Source organism: Rhinoderma darwinii, chromosome 10 (assembly GCF_050947455.1).
Source record: "Rhinoderma darwinii isolate aRhiDar2 chromosome 10, aRhiDar2.hap1, whole genome shotgun sequence".
Lineage (NCBI taxonomy): Eukaryota > Metazoa > Chordata > Amphibia > Anura > Rhinodermatidae > Rhinoderma > Rhinoderma darwinii.
In genome coordinates this window covers 13,286,576-13,313,020 of record NC_134696.1, presented here as the reverse complement: position 1 = coordinate 13,313,020, position 26,445 = coordinate 13,286,576, and the positions used below count along the sequence as shown (strand labels likewise).

Genomic DNA, 26,445 nt, shown 5'->3' with positions numbered 1-26,445 from the left:
AATAGCATAAAAATAATTGTTCGGTCCTTTTTGGGACTTTGCCTTGGACTGGTCCTAGATAATATTGCCGAGATCGATTCTCATCATCATTGGAGTCTGAAATCTTGGGATCAGTTGCTTTCTCATTGTTGTTCTGTTTCGTATCTGCTTTATATAAATAGTGTAATAAAGTGAAGCATAAAGCATTTAACTGTCTATGTCCTTGACTTGGGGGGGCGGATTTTTCTGCTCCATGGATTTTACAGATCTTGATTTATGAGAAGAAACTTACACTTTGCTTAATTAGAGTCTATCCAGTGCAGAATTTTATTGCCTTAAAATAATTTTTTTGAAAATTATTCCCTATCCTGTAAATAGATGATTTATGATTCTGGGGAAAACCCTTTAAGGAGACTTGTAGCTCTGAAACAGGAAAACAGATCTCCAAATTCTATAAAGATATAATATCAAATGATTTAGCACAGAACTTTAGACCGATTTATATTAAAGAAAACAAAATGGTTCAAGAGTGGACGTTTACTTTAAAGACAATAGGGGGACATTTTTAAACACAATACACCAGTTTTTTATCCGTAAAAAGTTGCAATTTGCATAAAAACTAATTTTTTTTAGCAATAAAAATTTTTGCTTTTGCATTTTTACGTCACCTCTGCTATTTTTTTAATAAATTGGGCAAAGTATAGTTGAAGGGGATGGGGCCACCACACATTTACTATAGTTTACGCCAGAAACTGGTGTGTATTATAGCAGAAATCTTCCCCAGCTCGCAGCTAAAATAGATTTTAATTTCTAGCGCAAGAAAAGTCAGAGATGCACCTAGTTTATTAAATGATGTACACCTCTTAATAAATTAAGCATATTTTATTCCAGCGCTCCTCATATTAAGCTTGTCATATAAAACGCCAGTCTTAATAAATTCCCCCGTTATCTTCTTTATGTTTTGTTGTTCCTTAGACGTTTTGTCCATATACTCTATTACTTACTTCCAGGTTTCTCATACATTACAGCTGATCACTGGGGTCTCAGCAGGGGGACCCTTTGTGTTCAGTTTATTGTTACAGGACCCTTCTAACAAGTAGGGATTTTCTCAAAGAGGAGAACCACTTTAATATATACAGCCAGCACATAACCAAAATTTGAATAGAATATGATTTTACTCTGAATTTCTTGTTAAGCAATTGGTTAATTTGTTGTTACAGTTGGTTTGTTTTTGGAATCTTTCCTTGGTCTGATAATAGTGCTGGGAACTCGTGTGATCATCTGGGACATCATGGGATATTATGCGGATTCTGGCTATTTGTATTATATTAACATTGTGATAAAGATAAACATATAACATATAACTGTGGGCTTTCTTGAGGAGATAATTATTACTTGCCTGTACCTTATTATAGGTATTAAGAATCTTCATTTATGAACCTTAGATTCCTTTTGAGTCTAAGACACAGAAAGTAAAATGGATAGACAAAAAATAGTAGCTGTTCCATTAACATAAGTCAAGCCCATTTTTTACAGGTCACACCCTCTTTACTAGATTTTCCTCACCCGTTCAGTGCTATAAATGTGCCTTGTATCCCCTTATTTATAAAATATAGTGCCATAAACAAACATGTAGTAGCTGCCGATATCAACCAATCAGCTTTTCCAGGGTAGTGATAGGAGAAATCAAAATGTTGTTATGCGAAATAAAGCAATAATAAATTTATACAGCACCAGAACCAAGCTCTGTACATTTATACAACACCAGAATGAAGCTCAGTACATATATACAGCACCAGAACCATGCCACGGCTGTAGGGTATGTGTCGCGAAGGGTCTGTGGACCCACTAGGCCGTACCGCCTTGGCTGGAATGCAGCTTACCAACAGGGAGCAGGTGAAAGTTTATTGTTCGTATGGGTACCTGTGGCAGCTCAGACAGCAGCAGGGCAGGCTTGGCTTGGACTAGGCAGCAGGTAGACGTCAGGCGAGGTGAAGCAGGTCAGACGTGGATACAGCATGACACGACTTTGGCACAGCACAATGCTCGACCAGGATGGTATGGAAATGCAAGGAACTGGAACAGGTACAGGAACAGGAAACAGGAACTGGAACAGGTACACACTAGGAGGCCATCACATAGACAAACTAGGGAACACAACAATGCTCAGGCATATAACTAGGGGACTGGACCCCTCTTATAGTACAGGGTACTTACGGGTCAAAGTTCATCAACAAGGTCCGGTGCACACGCTGCCCCTTTAAGAGCGGGCACGAGCGTGCGCACGCACCCTATGGGATCCAGCTGAGGTGAGTGGACGTGAGCGCCGGTGTTTCCTGAGGAGGCTGGGGCCAGCGTTGCCGACTTGTGGCTGCGACTGTCAGGGTGGGAACGGAGCTGACAGCCCGCAGCCACGGACATTACAGTATCCCCCCTCTTACGCACACTCCTCTTGGGACCAGAGTGAGAGAGAAACTTCTTCAGAAGAGCAGGAGCATTGAGATTCTCCTCTGGCTCCCAAGACATTTCTTCAGGACCAAGCCCCCTCCAATCCACCAAATAAAAGGTCTTTCCTCTCACTTTTTTGGTGTCCAGGATCTCTTGAACCTCAAAGGTGTCTGATAGGCCGCTGGAGGCAACCACAGGGCTAGGAGTCTTGGTGTAGCGGTTCAGGACCACCGGCTTCAGGAGGGATACATGGAAGGAGTTGGGGATCTTGAGGGTAGGAGGCAGCCGAAGCTTATAGGCAAAAGGGCTGATCTGCTGTAGGATCTCAAAGGGTCCGAGGAACCTGGGAGCAAACTTGCATGATGGCACCCTTAGTCGGATATTCCTGGAAGACAGCCAGACCTTCGTGCCAGGAGGAAACTGAGGAGGTTCTCTTCTCCTTGTGTCAGCCTTCCGTTTCATGCAGTCGACTGCCATTAGGATGGAGGATCGAGTCTGCTGCCAGATCTGCAGAAAGTCTCTAAATGTGGAGTCAGCCGCTGGTACCTCGGAAGTATCGGGCATCGGGAGAGGAATTTGTGGGTGCTGGCCGTAAACAATGAAGAACGGTGCATTCCTTGTGGACTCGCTGGTGTGATTATTGTAGGAGAATTCTGCCCATGGGAGCAACTGTACCCAATCATCATGTTGCTTGGAAATGAAGTGGCGTAGGTAGTTCTCCAAGATCTGATTAATCCTCTCGACCTGACCATTGGACTGAGGATGGTAGGCTGATGAAAAATCCAATTTCACACCGAGGAGTCCGCAGAGGGCTCTCCAGTACTTTGAGCCCCCCGATCAGACACAATATGCTGTGGCAAGCCGTGCAGGTGAAAGATGTGTTGGATGAATAGCTTGGCCAACTGAGGAGCAGAAGGAAGACCGGTCAGAGGGACGAAGTGGGCCATCTTCGAAAATCGATCCACCACCACCCAGACCGCACTGCATCCAGCAGAAAGAGGCAGGTCCATAATAAAGTCCATAGCTATATGCTTCCAGGGAGCATTGGGCACAGGCAGAGGCTGGAGCAGGCCAGTAGGTCTGGAGTGAGCGGCCTTGTTGGCTGCACATACAGAACAGGCAGAAACTAAGTCCATAATGTCCATGGGCAGCGTGGGCCACCAGAAGTGACGAGCAATCAGATCCTGGGTCTTACGGACTCCCGCGTGACCTGCCAGTCTAGAGGAGTGTCCCCAGCGGAGGATTCTTCCACGATCAGCCAGGCGCACAAAAGTCCTCCCTGGAGGAATGTCCCCAACTTGCAGGGGATTGACAGAGATAATGCAAGACCGATCAATAATATTCTGTGGAGTCTCCAAATCGTCTTCCGTCTTGAAAGACATGGACAAGGCATTGTCCCTCACATTCTTTTCAGCCGGGCGATAATGGAGCCCAAACTGGTACCTTGTAAAGAACAGTGACCACCTGGCCTGACGAGGGTTTAGCCGTTGTGCCGTCTGGAGGTAGGTCAGATTCTTGTGGTCTGTAAAAATCAGGATCGGATGAGATGCGCCCTCTAATAGATGTCTCCATTCTTTCAGGGCCAATTTGATGGCCAGTAACTCCCGATCCCCAATCGAGTAGTTGCGTTCTGCGGAAGAGAAGATCTTAGAGAAATATCCACATACCCTTGACTTGCCCTTGGGACCAGATCAGTGGCAGCGGATATTTATTCTTTACCGTGATCTGGTTGAGACCTCTGTAGTCAATACAATAACGAAGAGAGCCATCTTTCTTTTTGACAAAGAAGAACCCGGCTCCTGCCGGGGAGGAAGACTACCGTATGAAGCCCCTCTCCAAGTTCTCCTTCACATAGGCAGACATGGACATAGTCTCTGGCAAGGAGAGAGGACATACCCTACCATGGGGAAGGGATGCACCAGGAATCAGTTCAATAGGGCAGTCATACGCCCGATGTGGAGGCAATGTCTCCGCCTTCCTCTTGCTGAAGACATCCCAAAATGCAGCATAATGACTGGGCAATCCTGCCAATGACCGAGGCAGCGAAGGCTGAGCCGAACGAATCTGCACCAGGCAACGACCTTGACACTGAGCGCCCCACTGGAGAACCTCTCCAGAATTCCAGTCCAGGACTGGGGAATGCAGTCGGAGCCAAGGCAGGCCCAGCAACACAGGGTTAACAGCTTTGGACAGGACATAGAAAGACAGAAGTTCGGAGTGAAGGGCTCCCACTTGGAGCCTCAGCGGCTTGGTCAAAGCTATAATAGGATCTGGCAGATGTAATCCATTCACTGAGGCAACTGTCAACGGGCTCTCCAGAGGGGTGGTGGGCAATTGCAGAAGGTCCACCAGATCTCTGCGGATGAAATTAGCAGCGGATCCAGAGTCCATATACGCAGAGACCTGATGCGTTTTCTCGCCGGACACGATGGTCACAGGTATGGGCAATTTAGACGGAAGTCCATCTTTACCCGAGGTTGTCACTCCTAGCAACCCTAGGTTTTGGGATCTTTGGGGACACAGGCGCACAAGATGGCCATCTAGACCGCAATAAAGACAGAGTCCAGATGTGCGCCTGCATTGTCTCTCTTGGGTAGATAACTTATACTGGTCCGTTATTACCGACTCCTTAGGAGGGTCGAGATCTGAGGACAGCTGGAGTTGCTGCAAAGTAGGAGCCAGACTAGGAAGGGCTGCCTCCCGCGTTCTCAGATCCGTATAAAATTCCGGGCAGACAGAAAGATGAGGTCATCCAGGGTAGACGGCAGATCTCGGGCGCCAAGTTCGCCCTTAATTCTAGAAGATAGTCCATTCCAGAATGCAGCCACCAGAGCCTCATTGTTCCATAACAGCTCTCCCGCCAGGGTGTGGAAGAGGATGGTGTACTCACTCATGGAGGTGTCTCCTTGGCGCAGGTTAATCAAAGAGGCCGCTGCAGACCCGACCATTCTCCTCAAACACCATGCAAAAAGTCCGGAGGAAGGCTTGGAAGTCACGGGTCTCTGGTCCTTGTCTCTCCCAGATAGGGTTTGCCCATGCAAGAGCCTTGCCGGTGAGGAGAGAAATGATGAAAGCGACCCTGGCGCCATCAGACAAAAATGTCTTAGTATACAGGCAGAAGTGTATCTAGCATTGATTAAGAAATCCACGACAGGTACTTGCTTCTCCATCATAGGGGTCAGGAAGTGGCAAAGAAACACGTGGGTCAATACTGCCAACAGGTGAAGTCTGAGGATCAACATTGCCAGGAGGTGTAGTAGGAGGAACAGCAGCTTGTGCCTCCTGCCGACATGCAAGAATGTTCAATGCCTGGAGGAGTTGGTCCAGTCGAGACCGGAGGTCAAGCATATCTCTCGCATCGCATCTCTTGAGACGCCGTCATAGTCTTGAATCGACCAGTGAGGTCCATGGCCTGAGCGTACTGTCACGAAGGGTCTGTGGACCCACTGGGCCGTACCGCCTAGGCGGTAAGGCAGCTGGCCAACAGGGAGCAGGTGAAAGTCTATAGTTCGTATAGGTACCTGTGGCAGCTCAGACAGCAGCAGGGCAGGATCGACTTGGACTAGGCAGCAGGTAGACGTCAGGCGAGGTGAAGCATGTCAGACATGGATATAGCACGACACGACTTTGGCACAGCACAGTGCTCGACCAGGATGGTATGGAAAAGCAAGGAACAGGAACTGGAACAGGTGCAGGAACAGGAAACAGGAACTGGAACAGGTACATGAACAGGTACACACTAGGAGGCCATCACATGCACAAACTAGGGAACACAACAACGGTCAGGCATAGAACTAGGGGGCTGGTACTCACGGGTCAAAGTTCATCAACAAGTTCCGGTGCGCACGCTGCCTCTTTAAGGTCCGGTGCGCGCACACTACGGGATTCGGCTGAGGTGAGTGAACGCAAGCGCTGGCGTCTCCTGAGGAGGTGGCTGGGGCCAGTGCTTGCCGACTCGTGGCTACGGCTGTCAGGGGGGGAACGGAGCTCACAGCCCGCAGCCACGGACATTACAGTATGTGAACCCTCTAGGCGAGGTATGTCAGGATGATGAAGAATCGAGGCTGAAGTGAAGGCACTGTTGAGAAGGATAAATGCTGACTCTGCCTCCGGGGTCCACACTTTGACGTTTACCCCCTTCTTAGTAAGGGGAAAAATTTGAGCAGAAATTGCTGTATGGCCCGAAGGCTATGAGGACGTGGTCACTCTAAGATGGACTTGAGTTCACGATCGGAGACAGGAAAGGCAGAGAATTCTTCTCAAAAATGCACTTTTGTAGAATAACAGACAAGCAATTCTCCCTTAGCTGCAACAGGACTTGGCGGACATGCTTCCGATGCATTGTCAGATGTGGTGAGTAAATCAGGATGTCATCCAAATACACCACCACGCAGACATAGAGGAGATCCCAGAAGATGTCATTCACAAATTCTTAAAATACCGCTGGAGCAATACACAGGCAAAAGGGCATCACAAGATACTCGTAGTGTCCATCTCGAGTGTTGAATGCGGCCTTCCACTCGTCACCCTGACAGATCCAGATCAAGTTCTAAGCCACACGTAAGTCCAGCTTGGTAAAAATCTTGGCTCCACGAATGTGATCAAAGAGTTCTGAGATTAGCGGCAAGGGGTTCTTGTTCTTAACCGTGACTTGGTTAAGATCACGGTAATCGATACAGGGTCGAAGTGATCCTTCTTTTTTATTCACTAAAAAGAACCTGGCTCCGGCTGGAGAAGAGGACTTCCAAATGAATCCCCTCTAAAGGTTCTCCTGGACATAGGCCAACATAGGCTGGGTCTCTGGCAAGGAGAGAGGATACACCCATCCACAAGGAGGTGAGGCATCTGGGAGAAGTTCAAGAGGGCAATCGTAGGAATAATGAGGAGGAAGAACCTCTGCTTCCTTTTTACTGAAGATGTCCGCAAAGCCGGCATAGGTAGCAACTAAGGCCTCATTATTACAGGCAAGTTCCACTGCCAGGGTGCGGATCTAGATAGCATAATCTCCAACCATGGTTTTGCCTTGACGGAGGATCAGAAGAGATGCAGTTGCAGACGATGACCAACCAGGTTCTTCAAAAACTTCTGTAGGAACAACTGCAAGTTGGAAATATCTGGACCCTCACGTTCCCAGATAGTATTAGCCCATGCCAGGGCCTTGCCAGTAAGGAGGAAGATGACAAAAGCGATCTTGGTCTCATCGGAGGGAAACAACCTTGCGTGGAGCCTGAAGTGGATCTGGCAATGGTTAATGAAACCTCTGCAGGTCTTTGCATCCCCGTCGTAGCTAGGTGGTAGTGCCAGAGAGGTTCTGAAGTCAGAGCTGACAGGAGGAGCAGCAGAAGGAGGAACCATGGTGATTGCAGTAGGAGGATCCAATTGTGCCCGGAGGTAAGGCATGTCTGCCTTAATCGCTTGAAAAGCCGTCGTAGCTTTAGTCTGACCAACGTGATCCATGGCCTGAGCATCCTGTCATGACTGTAGGGTATGTGGACCCACTAGGCCGCTCCTCTGTAACGGAGAAGCAGCTGGCCAAACAACAGATAACAGTCTCTTGGATATGAGCATCTGTGTAGATGATCAGGCAGATACTCGGAGTAGCAGACATGTGGTGAAGCAGGCACAGAAGATGCTTGGCCTAGCAGATGACACCAGACATGCCAGATGACACCAGACGTGGCAGGTGGCACCAGACGTGGCAGATGGCACCAAACGTGGCAGGTGACACCAGACGCGGCAGATGGCAACAGACGTGGCAGATGAGGCACACACGACTCCAACAATAGGCTTAGGCTCAGGAACAAACACAGCAACAGGATTCCTGATACGAGAAGCAGGATACGGGAACACTGAAGTACCTTGAAGTCTGCTAGATCCTGTTACACAGCTCATTCAGGTATGTCCGTTCTTATTCCCCTTCCCCTAAAACCTTCAGAATGTCTTTGTCTTGTCTTTTCTGTATCTTTATTGGAAAGTAATAGTTTTTAAGAGGATATATATAACTAATGGTACTCACAACTGATGATTTAGCCAGAATAGTAGCTGCAGTGTTGTTCTTACTTGTAGTGTTATTCTATCTGTGTTTGAAATGTTGAACCCAGAAATTCAGGTAGCCATCCATAAAGTTAAAAGGTTCCAGGATAAGTGCCAGGATAGAGGAACTTTTGATAAACAAAATTTAGGTTAGATTTTCCAGGATTAGACCTCAAAAATTAGGGCTCGCAACCCTATAGGAGGAGGTTCAGAAAATGGGTTCACTAAATAGCAAATTAGGCTATGACGGCCGGGCGAGGAGAATCAGGGCTATGGATATAGTGAGACCACAGAAGGGATTATGGGCAGCAGAAGGAATAAGGGAGGGTTTAGAGGAAAGGAAAGATGTAGAGAATGATGCTGTAATTGAGAGGAATTAGAATTAAAAATAGGAATTTAAAGAGCAAGTACAAAACTTGGTTAAAAGTATCAGTAAAGAAAATTTTTTGTAGCAGGTCAGAAATCAGAAGATCGGGTTCATTGGGGGTACTTAAGGGAGGTATTGGGGAAGTTTGGGATCCGAAATTCTTTTTTATCTGCCATTATGGCCATGTATACCTCTACCTCGGCTCAGGTTTATAGCACAGGCGCGTTATCAAGTCCCTTTTTTATAACCAATGGTACAAGACAGGGATGCCCTTTATCGCCCATGATATTTATATTGGCGACGGAGCCCTTTGCTGCGGCGGTCAAAATATCATCCCGTATTAGAGGAGTCTCCATAGGACACACTGAACATCGTATAGGTCTCTTTGCGGATGACGTTATATTGTGTTTGTCCTCTCCTGGAGACACTTTGCCTTATATACTCCGACTCATCCAGAAATTTGGGGAGATCAGTTATTATAAAATCAATACATCAAAATCTTTAATTTTAAACATGGGCATTCCAAAATATACACAGTTGCAATTACAAAAGGAATTTCCCTTTAAATGGGCTGAAGGAACAATTACTTATTTAGGGATTTCTCTTACCTACCCATGTGGTAAGTTGATGTCGGTTAACTATAACACTTTACTGCAGGTTTTGAATAAGGACATCATATCCTACTCTAGATTTCCTTTATCCTGGATGGGCCGTATTGCAGCCTCTAAAATGCTACTTCTCCCAAAAGTGTTGTATTACTTTCGAAACCTCCCAATCCCAATTCCCAAATCTATTCTAAGACGTATTCAAATGGTGTTTACAAGATTCATTTGGAATGGGAAGAAGCCAAGGGTTGCAGCAAAAATACTGCATTTGTCTGTAGCTAAAGGAGGTCTGGGATATCCGAATATTGTTGCTTACTATAATGCGGCTATTCTGGACCAATTAAAACATTGGTGGTCATATGATAAAAATAAGCGCTGGGTGGAGTTAGAAGCGCATATATTACACAGTTCAGACTTAAAGGATGTGTTGGGCTCTGTGAGGATGGGGGAACACATATTGGGTAAATCATCCCCTACAATTAAAGCATCTATTCAGATTTGCAAGGGTGTGTCTGATAATGCCTCTATTCTTCCTCTTAGACGTAGTATGGTTTCCTTAGCTATGGTGCAACGTTGCATACCTAATTCAAATTTTTCAGAATGGACTACTAAAGGTATTAGTTCATTGGAATTATTATACGATAACAATTTATTGTTACCCTATTCTATAATTTCTTCTAAATATGATCTAAACCCTAAGGATTTTTATAAATATTTTCAGTTGAGACATTTTCTTTCCACTGTTAAGTTTACAGTCAATGCCCCCACTTCTAATTATGAAAAATATTTTTATAACCCCAAGTTGATAACTAAAGGAATATCTAAAGCCTATGAGGCAATTCGTCAGGATTAATCTTCTTTGCCTACCCTTAAATTTATACAAAAATGGGAATTGGAGTTGGGAGGTACATATAGTATTGAACAGTGGGAAGCGGCATTTAAAATCTGTTCTAAGTCTTCCCACTGTGTAAATCATCTAGAAGCCTCTCGAAAATTGATTTATAGATGGTACATGACTCCATACCGCCTATCCAAAATGTTTCCTATGGTGTCCTATATCTGTTGGCGATGCAACGCTTCTGTTGGCTCATTATTACATATTTGGTGGAGTTGTGATGTCATCGCTCCGTTTTGGGTAGAGATACAACGAATGTTAACCAGCATAATCGGTTTTCCGGTTCCTTGGGGACCAGAAGTAGCACTGCTTTCTTTGAAATTAGAGGATATAGGCATTGAGAATAGTACTGTTATGGTACATGTGCTAACTGTAGCGAGAACAAGTATTGCTCAGAGATGGAAAAGCGCTTCTATTCCGTCTAAGGTAGAAATCTTGCACAAGGTTCAGTACAATTGTATTATGGAACATTTAATTTCCACAAGACTACATAAGACACAGGAATTTGTTTACAAATGGTCTAAATGGCTTGCTTTTAATGGCTCACAGCTTCCTTTATAGAAAGACCTCATAAAAGTGTATTAGGGTCCTTATGTATATTCTAAATCCTAGAGCAGGGACTTTATGTTTGTCTGTATGTTTTTATGTTTTTTGTGTTTTTGTTTTTTTGTTGTTTTTTTTACATTGGAAAGGTGTAAAATAGTAAAAATTAAACTTATGGAAGTTCAACTCTGGTTACATTATTAACTAACGACACTATGATTATCTTATTATGTACCCAGTATGTTTCTAATACATGTATGTGTATACTGACTATTAGATTAACTTTAAATCTTTATGCTTTTTGCGATCTCATAAATTTGGAAAAAAACATTTCAATATTTCCAATGTTAATGTCTTGTTTATTTTTGTTTAACTTTGAAAAACCTTTAATAAAAATTGTGTTAAAGAAATCAGAAGAAAAACACACTGCAGATAGAGACATACAGTGAAGGAAATAAGTATTTGATCCCTTGCTGATTTTGTAAGTTTGCCCACTGTCAAAGACATGAACAGTCTAGAATTTTTAGGCTAGGTTAATTTTACCAGTGAAAGATAGATTATATAAAAAAAATAAAAAGAAAATCACTTTGTTAAAATTATATATATTTATTTGCATTGTGCACAGAGAAATAAGTATTTGATCCCTTTGGCAAACAAGACTTAATACTTGGTGGCAAAACCCTTGTTGGCAAGCACAGCAGTCAGACGTTTTTTGTAGTTGATGATGAGGTTTGCACACATGTTAGATGGAATTTTGGCCCACTCCTCTTTGCAGATCATCTGTAAATCATTACAATTTCGAGGCTGTCGCTTGGCAACTTGGATCTTCAGCTCCCTCCATAAGTTTTCGATGGGATTAAGGTCTGGAGACTGGCTAGGCCACTCCATGACCTTAATGTGCTTCTTTTTGAGCCACTCCTTTGTTGCCTTGGCTGTATGTTTTGTGTCATTGTCGTGCTGGAAGACCCAGCCACGAGCCATTTTTAATGTCCTGGTGGAGGGAAGGAGGTTGTCACTCAGGATTTGACGGTACATGGCTCCATCCATTCTCCCATTGATGCGGTGAAGTAATCCTGTGCCCTTAGCAGAGAAACAACCCCAAAACATAATGTTTCCACCTCCATGCTTGACAGTGTGGACGGTGTTCTTTGGGTCATAGGCAGCATTTCTCTTCCTCCAAACATGGCGAGTTGAGTTAATGCCAAAGAGCTCAATTTTAGTCTCATCTGACCACAGCACCTTCTCCCAATCACTCTCAGAATCATCCAGATGTTCATTTGCAAATTTCAGACGGGCCTGTACATGTGCCTTCTTGAGCAGGGGGACCTTGCGGGCACTGCAGGATTTTAATCCATTACGGCGTAATGTGTTACCAATGGTTTTCTTGGTGACTGTGGTCCCAGCTGCCTTGAGATCATTAACAAGTTCCCCCCGTGTAGTTTTCGGCTGAGCTCTCACCTTCCTCAGGATCAAGGATACCCCACGAGGTGAGATTTTGCATGGAGCCCCAGATCGATGTCGATTGACAGTCATTTTGTATGTCTTCCATTTTCTTACTATTGCACCAACAGTTGTCTCCTTCTCACCCAGCGTCTTACTTATGGTTTTGTAGCCCATTCCAGCCTTGTGCAGGTCTATGATCTTGTCCCTGACATCCTTAGAAAGCTCTTTGGTCTTGCCCATGTTGTAGAGGTTAGAGTCAGACTGATTAATTGAGTCTGAGGACAGGAGTCTTTTATACAGGTGACCATGTAAGAGCTGTCTTTAATGCAGGCACCAAGTTGATTTGGAGCGTGTAACTGGTCTGGAGGAGGCTGAACTCTAAATGGTTGGTAGGGGATCAAATACTTATTTCTCTGTGCACAATGCAAATAAATATATATAATTTTGACTATGTGATTTTCTTTTTTTTTTTAAATATAATCTATCTCTCACTGGTAAAATTAACCTAGCCTAAAAATTCTAGACTGTTCATGTTTTTGACAGTGGGCAAACTTACAAAATCAGCAAGGGATCAAATACTTATTTCCTTCACTGTATCTACCACCCTAATAGTCACCCCCCTCCCCCAATTGATACCTCAGATGCCTGAACCTCGACTTCCCCAGGACAGGTACAGGTTATATCCCCACCCTATCATTATCTTAGATATCAAAATGGAAAAGACTATAAGGGAAGAATCCCAGTTGTATCCAGATATGTACGGAGGGTTGGAGTGCCCCATAGATAGTCAATGTAATCCTGTAAATGCCCTCTTTTATTCTAAATGTAGAAATGCCAAATCACCAGGTGCTAATGAGTGTTGGAGGGCTTGCTCTCATTGACCAACAGCTGCCGCTCAGTCCACTGCAGTTCCACATACTCCTTACACTCATTCCCTGAGAAAAACAAGACATAATACTTGGGTATGTTTTTGCAATGTTTCACACCCATATCTGAATGAAATTAGGGAGAAATGTGGTGACAGTAAATTTGGAAAGGTTCACCACTCACCTATTGTAGAAGAAACTACCTATCCATACCCCATACCCCCCCAGGTGTAGAGACTACTTTGTTGACTGCACCTATTTACCCTATTACCTCAAATAACCCATTTTATGTTGATGTCCCGGTAATTACCCAGACCACTAGAGTTTTGCAACCCGCAGATTCGGATGGTGTAGTTCCAGTAAATGGAGAACAATCCACTACTTGGTATAAGCCATGGACCCAACCTGAACATCTGGCTCTGACAAGTAAATTACCACGTGCTACAGGATTGAGGGCCAAATTGATGGTGTGTATACCGGACTGTATTCTGATACCTTTGGAAGAAACTATTTTGGTCCTAAGGGCATTAGAAGAGTAGGAAGCAAGACAGAAACAGGTAAATAAACTCCAGCCCATCATTATTAATTTAGCCACAGACACCCAAAGCAATGCCAGACAACAGGGAAATAGACCAAGGGGAAACCAAGTAAGAAAGCCAGATCCTGAGGAGGCAAAGAGAAATGGCCTGTGCTTCCATTGTGGACAACAGGGACACATTTAAAGAAATTGTCCCAAACAACCTCAGCGTCCCAAAACCCAAATTCAGGTAGTACCAGACTGAGAATATGATGACTAGGAATAAGGCAGAAAAATTTCAATTGACAGCTGAGGAATTAACAATACTGTATTTTATGCTGCACCAACCTTAGGCATACCAGACTAAACAAAACCCTTTAACCTTTTTTGTCATGAGACAAAAAGACATGCACAAGGTGTCCTTACACAACTATGATTGTAGCCATCTTTATCTTGATTCTGATAACTTGCTGCAGCGTGATATCACACAACAAAAGTCATTGAAAAGTCATTGAAAAAGTCAAGATAAAGGATCCTGCCACTGTGTATTTAATACATTAAGAGTATGTTCACACGAGGTCATTACGTCCGTAATTGACGGACGTATTTCGGCCGCAAGTACCGGACCGAATGACCTCGTGTGAACATACCCTAAGAGTCAAGATAAAGACGGCTACATCTGTACATGGGTCAAAACAAACACCATTGGGGTACCACTCTGTACATCTAGACCCTGTGATCAGTGGTGAACCATCGTGCTTCAGAGCATTAGCAGCAGCAGCACTTTTAAAAGAAAAAAAAAAGCAGATATTGTACTTGAGTGCCCTCTCACCATACAGGTACCACATTCAGTACAGGAAATTTTGTCACAGGCCAGTACAAAATATCTATCAGCTGCAAGACCTATAAAATACGAGGTAGCACTACTCACACTGCCTAACCTAACCATCTAAATATGCACAGTTCTGAACCCAGCTACATTCAGATAGATTGGGAATAAAGAGAATGAAGTCAGCGCTGACAGGAGGAGCAGCAGAAGGAGGAACCATGGTGATTTTTCTCATTTTCTGTTCCAAATAATATGCATGATTGTTTTGAATTAATGAAACAAGAAGAAAATGAATTTGATTATGTGTGGAAAACACCCAATGCTAATGCAGATCTTGAGCTATTTGTAGATGGATCCTGATCATATGACAATGGAGAACCCAAGACAGGATATGGCGTTAACTCCTTGCATGCAATTTTGATTCAGCAAACCACTCCCACCTGGGATTTCGGCCCAGGAGGCGGAGCTGAAGGCACTCACTGCAGCGTGTACACGGGCCGAGGGGTCAAACTGTAAACATTTATACGGACTCAAGGTATGCTTTTGGTGTTACACACGATTATTGTCCAATTTGGAGGAGCAGAGTTTTTGTTGGCTCATCAGTTTAACCTGTGAAAAAAAGTGCAGCTACAGCAGCCCTATTCAGAGCCTTACAGCTACCTAAAAAGGTAGACTTTATAAAAGTTCAGGCACATACAAGGGAACAGTCACCTGAGGTTGTAGGTAACCACTTGGTAGATGAGACGGCCAAAGCAGCCACACTGATGCCTCTCCCTACAATAATGCTATATGAAACCAGGCCAGGGGGTGGTTTATATGACAATCCTCAGATTGCTAAAATAAACCAGACTAAAACTAGAGGAAAAGGGGGCAAAAGAGGACCAAGAGGGGCTATGGCAGACCAAAGGTAAGCTGTGCCTACCCCTGGTTCTATTGATTTAGCGACAACCCCCACCTGGGATTTTGGACCGGGAGGCGGCTCACTGCAGCGTGTACACAGGCCGAGGGGTCAAACTGTTAACATTTTTACGGACTCAAGGTATGGTTTTGGTGTTGCACTTAATTATGGCCCAATTTGGAGGAGCAGAAATTTTGTTGGTTCATCAAGTAAGGCCTCGTGCACACGACCGTATTTTTGTCCACCCGTAAATACTGGCGTAAATACGGGTCCTTGGTCACACGTATTAGACCCGTATTCCACCCGTATTTACGGGCACGTTTTTGGCTGCAAAATTGCACTGCACTAATAGGCAGCCCTTCTCTCTATCAGTGCAGGATAGAGAGAAGGGACAGCCCTTTCTGTAATAAAAGTAAAAGAAATTCATACTTACCCGGCCGTTGTCTTGGTGACGCGTCCCTCTCTTGACATCCAGCCCGACCTCCCTGGATGACGCGGCAGTCCATGTGACCGCTGCAGCCAGTGATTGGCCTGTGATTGGCTGCAGAGGTCACATGGGCTGAAACGTCATCCCGGGAGGCCAGACTGGAGGAAGAAGCAGGGAGTTCTGGGTAAGTATGAACGTCTTTATTTTTTACAGCTTTATCTATATTATGATCGATAGCCACTGTCCAGGGTGCTGAAACAGTTACTGCCGATCGTTTAACTCTTTCAGCACCCTGGACTGTGACTATTTACTGACGTTGCCTAGCAACGCTCCCGTAATAACGGGTGCACACACGTAGTCACCCGTCATTACGGGAGCCCCATAGACTTCTTTGGGCTGCCCGTGCCGTAATTACGGCCTGAAATAGGACATGTTCTATCTTTTTCAACGGCACGGGCACCTTCCTGTAAGCATGCGGAGAGGTACCCGTGACCAATAGAAGTCTATGGGCCGGTAATTACGGGCCGTAATTACGAGCCGTAATTACGGGAGTTTTTACGGTCGGGTGCATGGGGCCTTAACCTGTGAAAAACAGTGAAGCTGTAGCAGCCCTATTCAGAGCCTTACAGGTAGTCATTATAAAAGTTCAGGCACATACAAAGGAACACTCATCTGAGGTCATATGGAACCAAATGGCAGCTGCACTGATGCCTCTCCCCACAATAATGCTATATGAACCTGGAAGCAGGACAGGGGGCGGTTAATATGACAATGTTCAGATTACTCCAAAAACAGGCTAAAATGGAAGGAAAAAGGGGCAAAAGAGGACAAAGAGGGAATATGGCAGACAAAAGGTAAGCTGTGCCTACCCCTGGTTCTATACCCTATGATGACATATTTGACACATGGACCAATACATGCGGTTAAGGAAGAAATGGTAAGTTTAGTTTGCAGGTTCTGGGTAGCCCCTGGGTAAAACAATGCTGCAACCCGATATGTGCACAAATATCTTCTCTGTGCCAGCCATAACACAGGGAGAACAGTAAAAGTCCCCGAGAAGCATACGCCAAGGCCATTGTACCCGTTCCAGCGACTGCAGATTGATTACATACAGCTTCCCAAGATTGGTTGGTATGAATATGTCCTTGACTATGTTGATATCTTTTCAGGATGACCGAAGCATGATCTGTGGCAACAGCCAATGCAAAAACCATGGCTAAGAAGCTGCTCAATATAGTGATATGTAGGTATGGTGTTCCAGAAACCACAGAAAGTGATCATGGCACACATTTCACAGGAGAAATACTTAGAGAAGAAATATCAGCATTAAATATTGAACAGGCAATGGCTGAGACAGGAAAATCATGGAGAGAATGTCTTCCTACAGCATTAGGCCTTATTCACGCGGACGTGTCCGTTTTGCGCTCGCAAAAAACACTGTGTTTTGCGCGCGCAAAAGGTCCGTGTGTCATCAGCATATGGTGCGTGGCTGTGTGATTTTTGCGCAGCCGGCATCATTATGACACCCTGTTTTTATGTTTACAAACAGAAAAGCACGAGGTGCTTTTCTGTTTTCATTCATTTGTTTTACTACTGTTGCGCGAATCACGCGTGGCACCCGGAAGTGCTTCTGTGTGCCGAGCGCGATTTGCACGCACCCATTGACTTCAATGGGTGCGTGCTGCGCGATACATGGCCAAATATAGGACATGTCATGAGTTTCACGCAGCGCACATACGCTGCGTGAAATTCACTGACAGTCTGAACGGCCCCACTCACTAACATAGGTCCGTGCGACACGCGTGAAAATCACGCGCGTAGCACGGACGTATAACACGTTCGTGTGAATAAGGCCTTACATTGCTTAGATGTCCACCCAAAACAGGACTATATTTAACCCCTTCCCGCCGCAGCCCTTTTTCAGATTTTAATTTTCGTTTTTTCCTCCCCACCTTCCAAAAGCCATAATGTTTTTATTTTTCCATCGATATAGTACTATGAGGGCTTGGTTTTTGCGGGACGAGTTGTCGTTTTTCGTAGCACCATTTATTTTGCCATATAATGTGCTAGGAAATGGGCAAAAAAATATTTATGGGGTAGAAAATGAAAAAAACAGCGGTTCCTACATGTTTTTTTGCGCGCCGTTTTTACGGAATTCACTGTGCAATGAAAATAAGATGTTAACTTTATTCTGTGGGTCATACGATTACGGCGATACCAAATATATATCGTTTTTTCTATATTTTACTACTTTTACAAGTAAAAACCTAAGTGTAAAAAAGAAAAATTATTTTGTGTTGCCAAATCCTGAGAGCCATAACTTTTTTACTTTTCCGTCGATTAAGTGGTATGAGGGCTTATTTTTTTGCGGGATAAGCTGTAGTTTTTAATAATACCATTTTTGTGTAAATGCGACGGTTTGATCACCAGCCCACCAGCCACACCCACCAGATAACCACACCCCCATAAGACGCACCCACCAAAGACACCAAACCCTAAGTGTCCCTGGAAAAAAAATTCAAACGTTATCAACTATGCGTCCGCCATTGTGATAGAGTTTTCTGCCTGCCTGATTTTGTTTTATACTTTCTACATTTAGGACAGTAAGAATAAATCTCCCTAATATGTTCTGCAACAAAATGAAATCATTTTATTTCTTGTTTAGCTCCATGAAATAAGTACATCTTTATGTAAGCTTTTCATCAAGATAAGTACAAAGTCACAAGTACTCATGAGCGTCTCATGTGAGTGACGAGTCATAAGATCAAATCCCTGTACGAGCAGATGAATCATCAGTTGAATCCTGCACACACTTCAAAATTGAGGAAAAATAAGTTTTTCTGTCTCAAAATGACTTCCAGCTCTCGTCAGTTCTATCTTGGAGGCTTTGATTCTAGAATTTTTCTTGATACTTATGTTTCCAGTGGAAATTATATGGACTTTGCCGATGAATCAGTGCTGTTCCCCATGGAGAAACTTTTCAACACTTTTGTTTTGGGTATGTATATAATGACTTTTAAATTATTTACATTTCCTGTTAGGGCTTATTCACACTAACGTAGAGTACGTGCATGTGACGGCCGTTAAAACAACGGCCGTCACACGGATGCATGTATTTCAATGGGGGCGTTCACGCAGCCGTTGTTCAAACGGACCATGTTAAGGGTCCATTGAAAAATAAAACATGTCCTATTGTCTTCCGTTTTCAATAGACTCAAGTCTATGAGGATCCGCGAAAACGGGACCTGCACAGGTGCAAGTCGGACGTGAAAAACGTCAGTTTTTCATATCCGAGCTTGCACTCGGTTCATGTGAGTCTAGCCTTAAGGAGGAGGTATGTTTTTTTATTAACATCCTTCAACCCCTTGATGACACAGCAATTTGTTTTATTAATTTAAATTTTTTTCTCCCCGCTTTTCAAAAGCCATAACTTTTTTATTTTTTCCGTCGACATATCCATATGAGGGATTGATATTTGCTGAAAGAGTTGTTGTTTTTAAAAATGGCAGTAGTTATTGTACCATATAATGTACTGGGTAGCTGAAAAAAAAACTTCTTTGTGGGGTGTAATGGGAAAAAACAGTGATTCATCAATTGTTTTATGGATTTTGTTTATACGACGTTCACCGTGCCGTAAAAATGACATATTAACTTTTCTCTCTACAATTAGGGCGATACCAAATTTATACTTTTTTTTTATATTTTCGCACTTTTACAAAGAAAAAAAAATTGCATTCATATTCTGAGACTGGTGTTGTCATGATACCAGAATTTGGACTTTGATACCGATACTTTGTGTAGTATTGTGATTCTCGACACCAAAACAATACTTTGGCAACTAAAAAAAAACATAAAAATATAAAGTTCTTCCATTTTCTGATGTGAGGCATGTGGTGTTATGAATGTTGAGCCTCCATGTGCCTCACAATAATAGTAATTAACCCCATCATGTACCTCACAGTCATAATGGGCAACATTGGGTTAATGTCCGAGATACACGATGGGGTTAATTACTATTAATGCGAGCCACATGGAGGTACTAAATTCATAACACCGCGTCTCACAACAACAAGTGACCCCATCATTTCCCTCACATAATGGCAACATTGGGGTTAACCACTTAAGAACCAGAACAATTTGTTAAAAATTTTTTTTCTTCTTTAAGGCTGGGTTCCCACAGTGCAGATTTGCTGCCGATTTTGCCTGCATTTTGTAAGCCAAAACCAGAATTTGATGTAAGAGAGCAGACCTATAAGGCCTTTTTATATATATTTCTTCTGTTTAGGTTGCATTCCTGGTTTTGGCTAAAAACACGCATGAAAAACCTGCAGAAAATCTGCACTGTGGGAACCCATCCTGAGTCCTGGCATTCATAACTTTTTTCATTTTTGCTGGACTTAGCTGTATGAGACATTGTTTTTGCGGGACAGGTTGTACTTTATGTAGGTGCCATTTTTTGGTGCATTTACATTATCATTTAATTTATATAACATTTTTATTTTGGCAAAAATGCAGAAAAAAAGTTTTTAATATTTTTTTTTACACCAGTCTATAAATGATGCTATAAATTTGTTGTGCAGGTATTAAAGGTCGTTATGATACAAAATATGTGTATATTAGTTTATGTTTTGGAACTTATATTTTTATAATGTTTATTAATTGTAAATGTGCATTTGTGTGAATTTTTTAATTTTTTATTTTTTATTCAACCCCTTTGGGACGAAGCCATTCAATGCTTTTTAGTTTTCGTTTTTCACTCCCCGCCTTCCAAGACCCATAACTTCTTTATTTTTACATCAATGGAGTGGTGTTAGGGCTTATATTTTGTAGTTGTAGTTTCTAATTATAATGTAATGGGAAACTGAAAAAAAAAATCTTTGTTGGGCAGAATTGGAAAAACTGTGTTTCCTCCATATTTTGTTTTGTTTTGTCTTTACTGCTTTCAGCGTGTGGCTGTCTTGTACAGCAGTTGTCGCAGCTCCTTCAGCAGGGACCGACCGCGGTGGTCCCTGCTGATTAACCCCTTAGAAGCCACGTTAAATAGCAACAAAGGCACTATGCTTGCTGCCAGTGAGTAACTGACAGCTCTAATACACTGCACTTTGCATGTAGTGCAGTGTATTAGAATAGCGATCAGGGCCTCCTGCCTTCAAGTCCCCTAGTGGGACAAAGAAAAAGTAAAAAAAAGTATAAAAATTAAAAAATAAAAGTTTAAAAATAAAACTACCCCTTTTTCGCTTATCAGTCCTTTTTTATTAAAATAAATAAACTATACATAATTGGTATTGCCGCGTCCGTAACGGCCTGAACTACAAAAGTATTTAGTTATTTATCCTACGCAGTAAATGAAAGGTGACCAAAAAACTTTCTTAAACTTTTTTTTTTACACCTTTTAATAGTTCCCATAGGGGATTTGACCAGCGATCACGTCACGGGGCTGTCGGAGTGGGTTGCTCTCACTTTCTATCGGCTTAGATGCTGCAGTTGCTATTGACAAAACTGTTCATGGCCCTTAGCGGGGTGAGCCCCCTCCATACTTCACCCCTCGCACCAGGACGTGCAGTTGCGAGAAGGGGTTAATATTACTTTTTTTTATTAATACCATAGGGGGATTTTTTATTTTGTTTTTCATTTTTTAACTTGAATGTACTGGCATATATCTATATGCCAGTATATTAGCCTGTATACTAACAGTACACAGGCAGTTGTTAGGGCATACCTAGGTATGCCCTATCAACAGGAAATATTGTTAGACAGCCCTAGGGTCCTTCAATGGACCCTGGGCTGTCTGTAGATTTAAGATATGTCCCTTGACCGCATCACAGGGATTCCCTTGATTGCGGCATTCATGGGGTTAAAGGTGGAGAGCAGAGCTGTCTCTGATCTCATTCATTAGATTGGGGCTGCGTCTATGTATTACAGCTGGGGAATTAAACATCGTTTCTTGGTCATTCACTTTGCATTACCGAGATAAAAGGTGTGTTTACAATGCCCTCTCCATCACTTATATCAGTCAGCAGCTAACAATTCTTTTCACAGCTGAGGGTTTGTTACAATGGTATCCAGTGTGGACAATACTCTGTGAGCTATATACATAAGCAGCAAAAATCTCTGTCTTCTCCTGGTCTAAACTCTATTAGAAGTTCACTTTCATAATTCGTAACATAGACATGCTAGGGCTATTTGACATATCAGAGCCAATTATTTCTCTTTAGTCCTTAAATGCTAGTTTCCAGGGAGCTCTGTATACTATAGGTCCTTTGCACCACAAGCAATAACAAAACTGCTGCATGTTACTGGGCTGTACAGGATAGACTGCCAAAAGGACAACCGCTTTTCTGACATCACATAGTGATCTGCAGCTATTGGCTGAAGCTGCACGTAACAGACTTCCTGCTCTGCCCACCCCCTGCCTGCACTCTGCATGTAATACTGTGAATTCTCTGCTCAATTTTAGCTACTCCCCCCCACCCCCACACACACTTTCTAGTCCAAATGCAGGAAGAAGCTGCTAAAATTGAGCTGAGAACTTGCAGAGGGTGAACAGAGCAGGAAGTCTGTGTGGTGCAGCTTCGGTCAATAGCCACAGAACAAGAAGTAATATCAGAGAGGGTGCCTCACGCCATTGTGTAGTCGATAAACAGGAAGGACGCGTGAACAACACAAAATTACTAAGGTAAGTCAAATATAAATTGGTTTGATTTCCAGTTTTAGCCATGTTAAAACTTATTTAAAAATTCCAGAAAACTAATTTCATTTTCTTCCTACAGGCCATGTAAAGGGAGAAACAATAACTGATATCAGCTTTGGTCCAATCATTCACCATCTTTTTTCAGCCTGTGAAATTTTTAAAGATATCTTCATACTAAGAGTCAAGGAGACATGTGTTATGGAGCTCAACAATTGGCTGCACGACCAAACTGGAGCTTATGATTGGTCACACACAGCACAAATTATTAAACAGCTTGAAGGAGAAAGGTAAAGAATCTTCCCAAGTAATCATTGCTCATCAATACATTTCACACAACAAAAGCAGAACATAGAGGGGGTCAGGAAAAAGAGGGGGCCTCAAACAATTGGTAAATTAGGTCTTTCGGCCATGCTGGGCAGCCTACAGTCTTAGTTCAGTGACATTGCACAATCTGAACCAACTCACCAACTCCTAACTGCTTGCCAATTCTAAAAGTGATTGACCACCCCTTAACCAAATATTTACACAGACATAGAGATAAGTTATAAAATTCTAGCTGCTGATAGCTACCACAAGGGGGAGCATTACTGCATACAATTTATACATTGATCTCAATAATACATCTGTACGCACCAAGCTTTTGTGCTGCCCTAGTGGCTGCTTCAGGCAGGCAGAATTTTATTATTTAACTATGGCTGTATAAGAGGAGCAGGGAATTTGGAGCTCTGTATTAGAAAAAAACTTTATTTGGGATGAAATTCGTCAGCACAGATGTTGAACCTAAAAACTACATGGTGGTAAAATGTGGATATTTACTTGGTCTACATCCAATGTCTGTCCACAATGTCCTCAGTTTTAAGTCTGCACAAAACAACTAGACCCAAATATTGGACTGTTCACACGTCCTTGCTTAAAAAGGGAATCATATAACACAAGATGCCACCAGATGCTTTTTGCTCTGTCCAATATAATCCATTGTAGAAATAGTTTGTTTCTAAAAAAAAAATGTCTGCTTCTAAAAAAAATGCTTTATTTTCAGTGTTCAATATAAGGAGAAAGAAATGAAGCTGAAGACGGCAATTAAACACATTGTAAAATGTGACATTGAAAAAGAAAATCTCACCGATCCGTTGGTTCTACCACAAGCCGACTGTCTGATCACTGCATGGCTGCTCGAAAGCCTCAGCAAAGATAAAGAAGATTATATAAAAAATCTGAGAAGATTCTTAACATTTTTAAAACCTAAAGGGCAGTTAATACTCTTCGGGACTTTAAATGCAACATATTACACAGTTGGTGAAGAGAAGTTTCATAGCTTCAAAACCAACGAGAGCTTCATAAGAGAGACTCTCACTGGAGAAGGTTTAATTATAGATCAGTGTGAAATTCTGCCGAGAAAGGCAAAAAGTGATCTATCTGATTATGATTCCATTGTGTTCATCACAGCTCACAGAGGACAGCAGATCTGAGAGTGTTCTCTGAGACACGTAGTAGAAGACCCCATCAGTCTGTATATGCTCAACCTCGCAAGGGTCCTCAGCTTCTGGAATCTCGATCTCATGCATACATGCTATGCTTTATTTCTGACATGGGATCTTATATCCCTCCATGTCTCCTATTCGTATAGTGATTTGAAAATATATCCTCATAATATGACATATGTGTGATCATTTCTAATATTTTAACCCAGATTTGGTTAGACATAGGGAGCCTGAGGGATCACATAACACAGATTTTGAAAGTAGCCATTTTTGTTGACGATCTCATTGGTAGGTCTTTGTCCATTGCCTGCTTATTTTAGGTCCCACAAACACATATGTGTTGGGAGTATTTGATAGACTGGTAAATTCAATTGCTGTGATATTGTTTCTCTTCCATTCACATGTAGACTTGCTTTTATATGTTCAATGCTTTTGATTTGGTCTTTTCACAATGGTGATATGGGTGTTAACATGCAGTAAAGACTGTGTAATGTTATTGTTCTGGTTCCTTTTGTACAATACCCTTTCAGTGTATGACTTATTTGCTGTTGCTTCAGAAAACCTTAATATTTATGACCACTCTGAGAGTCAACTGCCATGGGGCCACTGGGATGATCTGTCACAGGGCCAGAACAGGGGGCGGTGTGAACCCACTAGGTCACCAAAGGATATGAAGTAGAGCTAAACCGGGGAATGGAGTCTAAGCAGTCTCCCTTGGTGATGGCCAAAGCAATAGTTGAAGTGCAAGTAAGTGGGGTCAGGTATAGAAAAAAGAACAGCACGTGCGGCAAGGTTTATCACGTGTCACTAGCCAGAGGGCAGGACAGGGAGCAGGCAAGGATGGTCAATAGGTACAGGCAGAGGTCAAACAAGGGAAATCCAAAAAACTATATAGATGATAATTCAGTAGTCACGCTAGGAAGAACCTAATTGCTCTGGCAAGGTACGAAGAGCAAGAATGACCCTTTATAGTCTGAAAAGACTAGCTGGAATAATTTGGCACGGGCTGGCTTTTTAAGACAATGAAAGTCAGCCCACCCACGTACTAGGAACCAGAACAGAGCTTTGTCGGCATGGTAGGTTGTTAGAAGGGGAGCAGCATTGGCCAGGACGACAGAAGCAGGTAAGTAAGAAGTGGTGAGTGGCGGCCATTAAACTAATGATGTAATCAAGTTCAGCTGACTTTCATCTAATGCGTATAGGCACTTTAAATAACGGAGAAGAAAACCGGATTCACATCTGAAGAGCTCGAGAGGCCGGGAGGATAAATGTACCTTTAAAGTTACTATATTATATTTTCATGATGTTTCGTAATCTTTCAGATTTACAGACATAAAGTCTTTAAAGGAAGGGACATATAACAGCTAGGTCCCTGATCAGCAATAGTATGGTGGTATTATTCAGTAACAGTATGGTGGTATTATTTAGACACTATGTGGTGGTAATATGTGTTCATAGTGTGGAGGTATCATTCAGTCACTATGTGGTGGCAATATGTGATCATGGTGCAGAGGTATTATTCAGTAACAGTATGGTGGTATTATTCAGTCACTATGTGGTGGGTAATACATGATCATGGTGCAGAGGTATTATTCAGTAACAGCATGGTGGTATTATTCAGTCACTATGTGGCGGTAATATATGATCATGGTGCAGAGGTATTATTCAGTAACAGTATGGTGGTATTATTCAGTAACAGTATGGAGGTATTATTCAGTAACAGTATGGAGGTATTATTCAGTAACAGTATGGGGGTATTATTCAGTAACAGTATGGAGGTATTATTCAGTAACAGTATGGGGGTATTATTCAGTAACAGTATGGGGGTATTATTCAGTAACAGTATGGTGGTATTATTCAGTAACAGTATGGGGGTATTATTCAGTAACAGTATGGGGGTATTATTCAGTAACAGTATGGGGGTATTATTCAGTAACAGTATGGTGGTATTATTCAGTAACAGTATGGAGGTATTATTCAGTAACAGTATGGTGGTATTATTCAGTCACTATGTGGCGGTAATATATGATCATGGTGCAGAGGTATTATTCAGTAACAGTATGCTGGTATTATTCAGTAACAGTATGGGGTTATTATTCAGTAACAGTATGGGGGTATTATTCAGTAACAGTATGGGGGTATTATTCAGTAACAGTATGGAGGGATTATTCAGTAACTGTATGGGGGTATTATTCAGTAACAGTATGGAGGTATTATTCAGTAACAGTATGGTGGTATTATTCAGTAACAGTATGGTGGTATTATTCAGTAACAGTATGGTGGTATTATTCAGTAACAGTATGGGGGTATTATTCAGTAACAGTATGGTGGTATTATTCAGTAACAGTATGGGGGTATTATTCAGTAACAGTATGTAGGTATTATTCAGTAACAGTATGGGGGTATTATTCAGTAACAGTATG

At 42.7% G+C, this 26,445-nt stretch overlaps 1 protein-coding gene across 1 annotated transcript; it reads left to right on the top strand.

The window, feature by feature from the left end:
- The first annotated feature begins 15,307 nt into the window (after positions 1-15,307).
- Positions 15,308-24,492, top strand: LOC142662363 (nicotinamide N-methyltransferase-like). Its single transcript, XM_075840589.1, has 4 exons — positions 15,308-15,432; positions 18,775-18,848; positions 22,621-22,828; positions 23,581-24,492. The coding sequence occupies exons 1-4, from the start codon at positions 15,308-15,310 to the stop codon at positions 24,008-24,010; spliced, it is 837 nt and encodes a 278-aa protein (XP_075696704.1). The 3' UTR covers positions 24,011-24,492.
- The last annotated feature ends 1,953 nt before the right edge of the window (positions 24,493-26,445 follow it).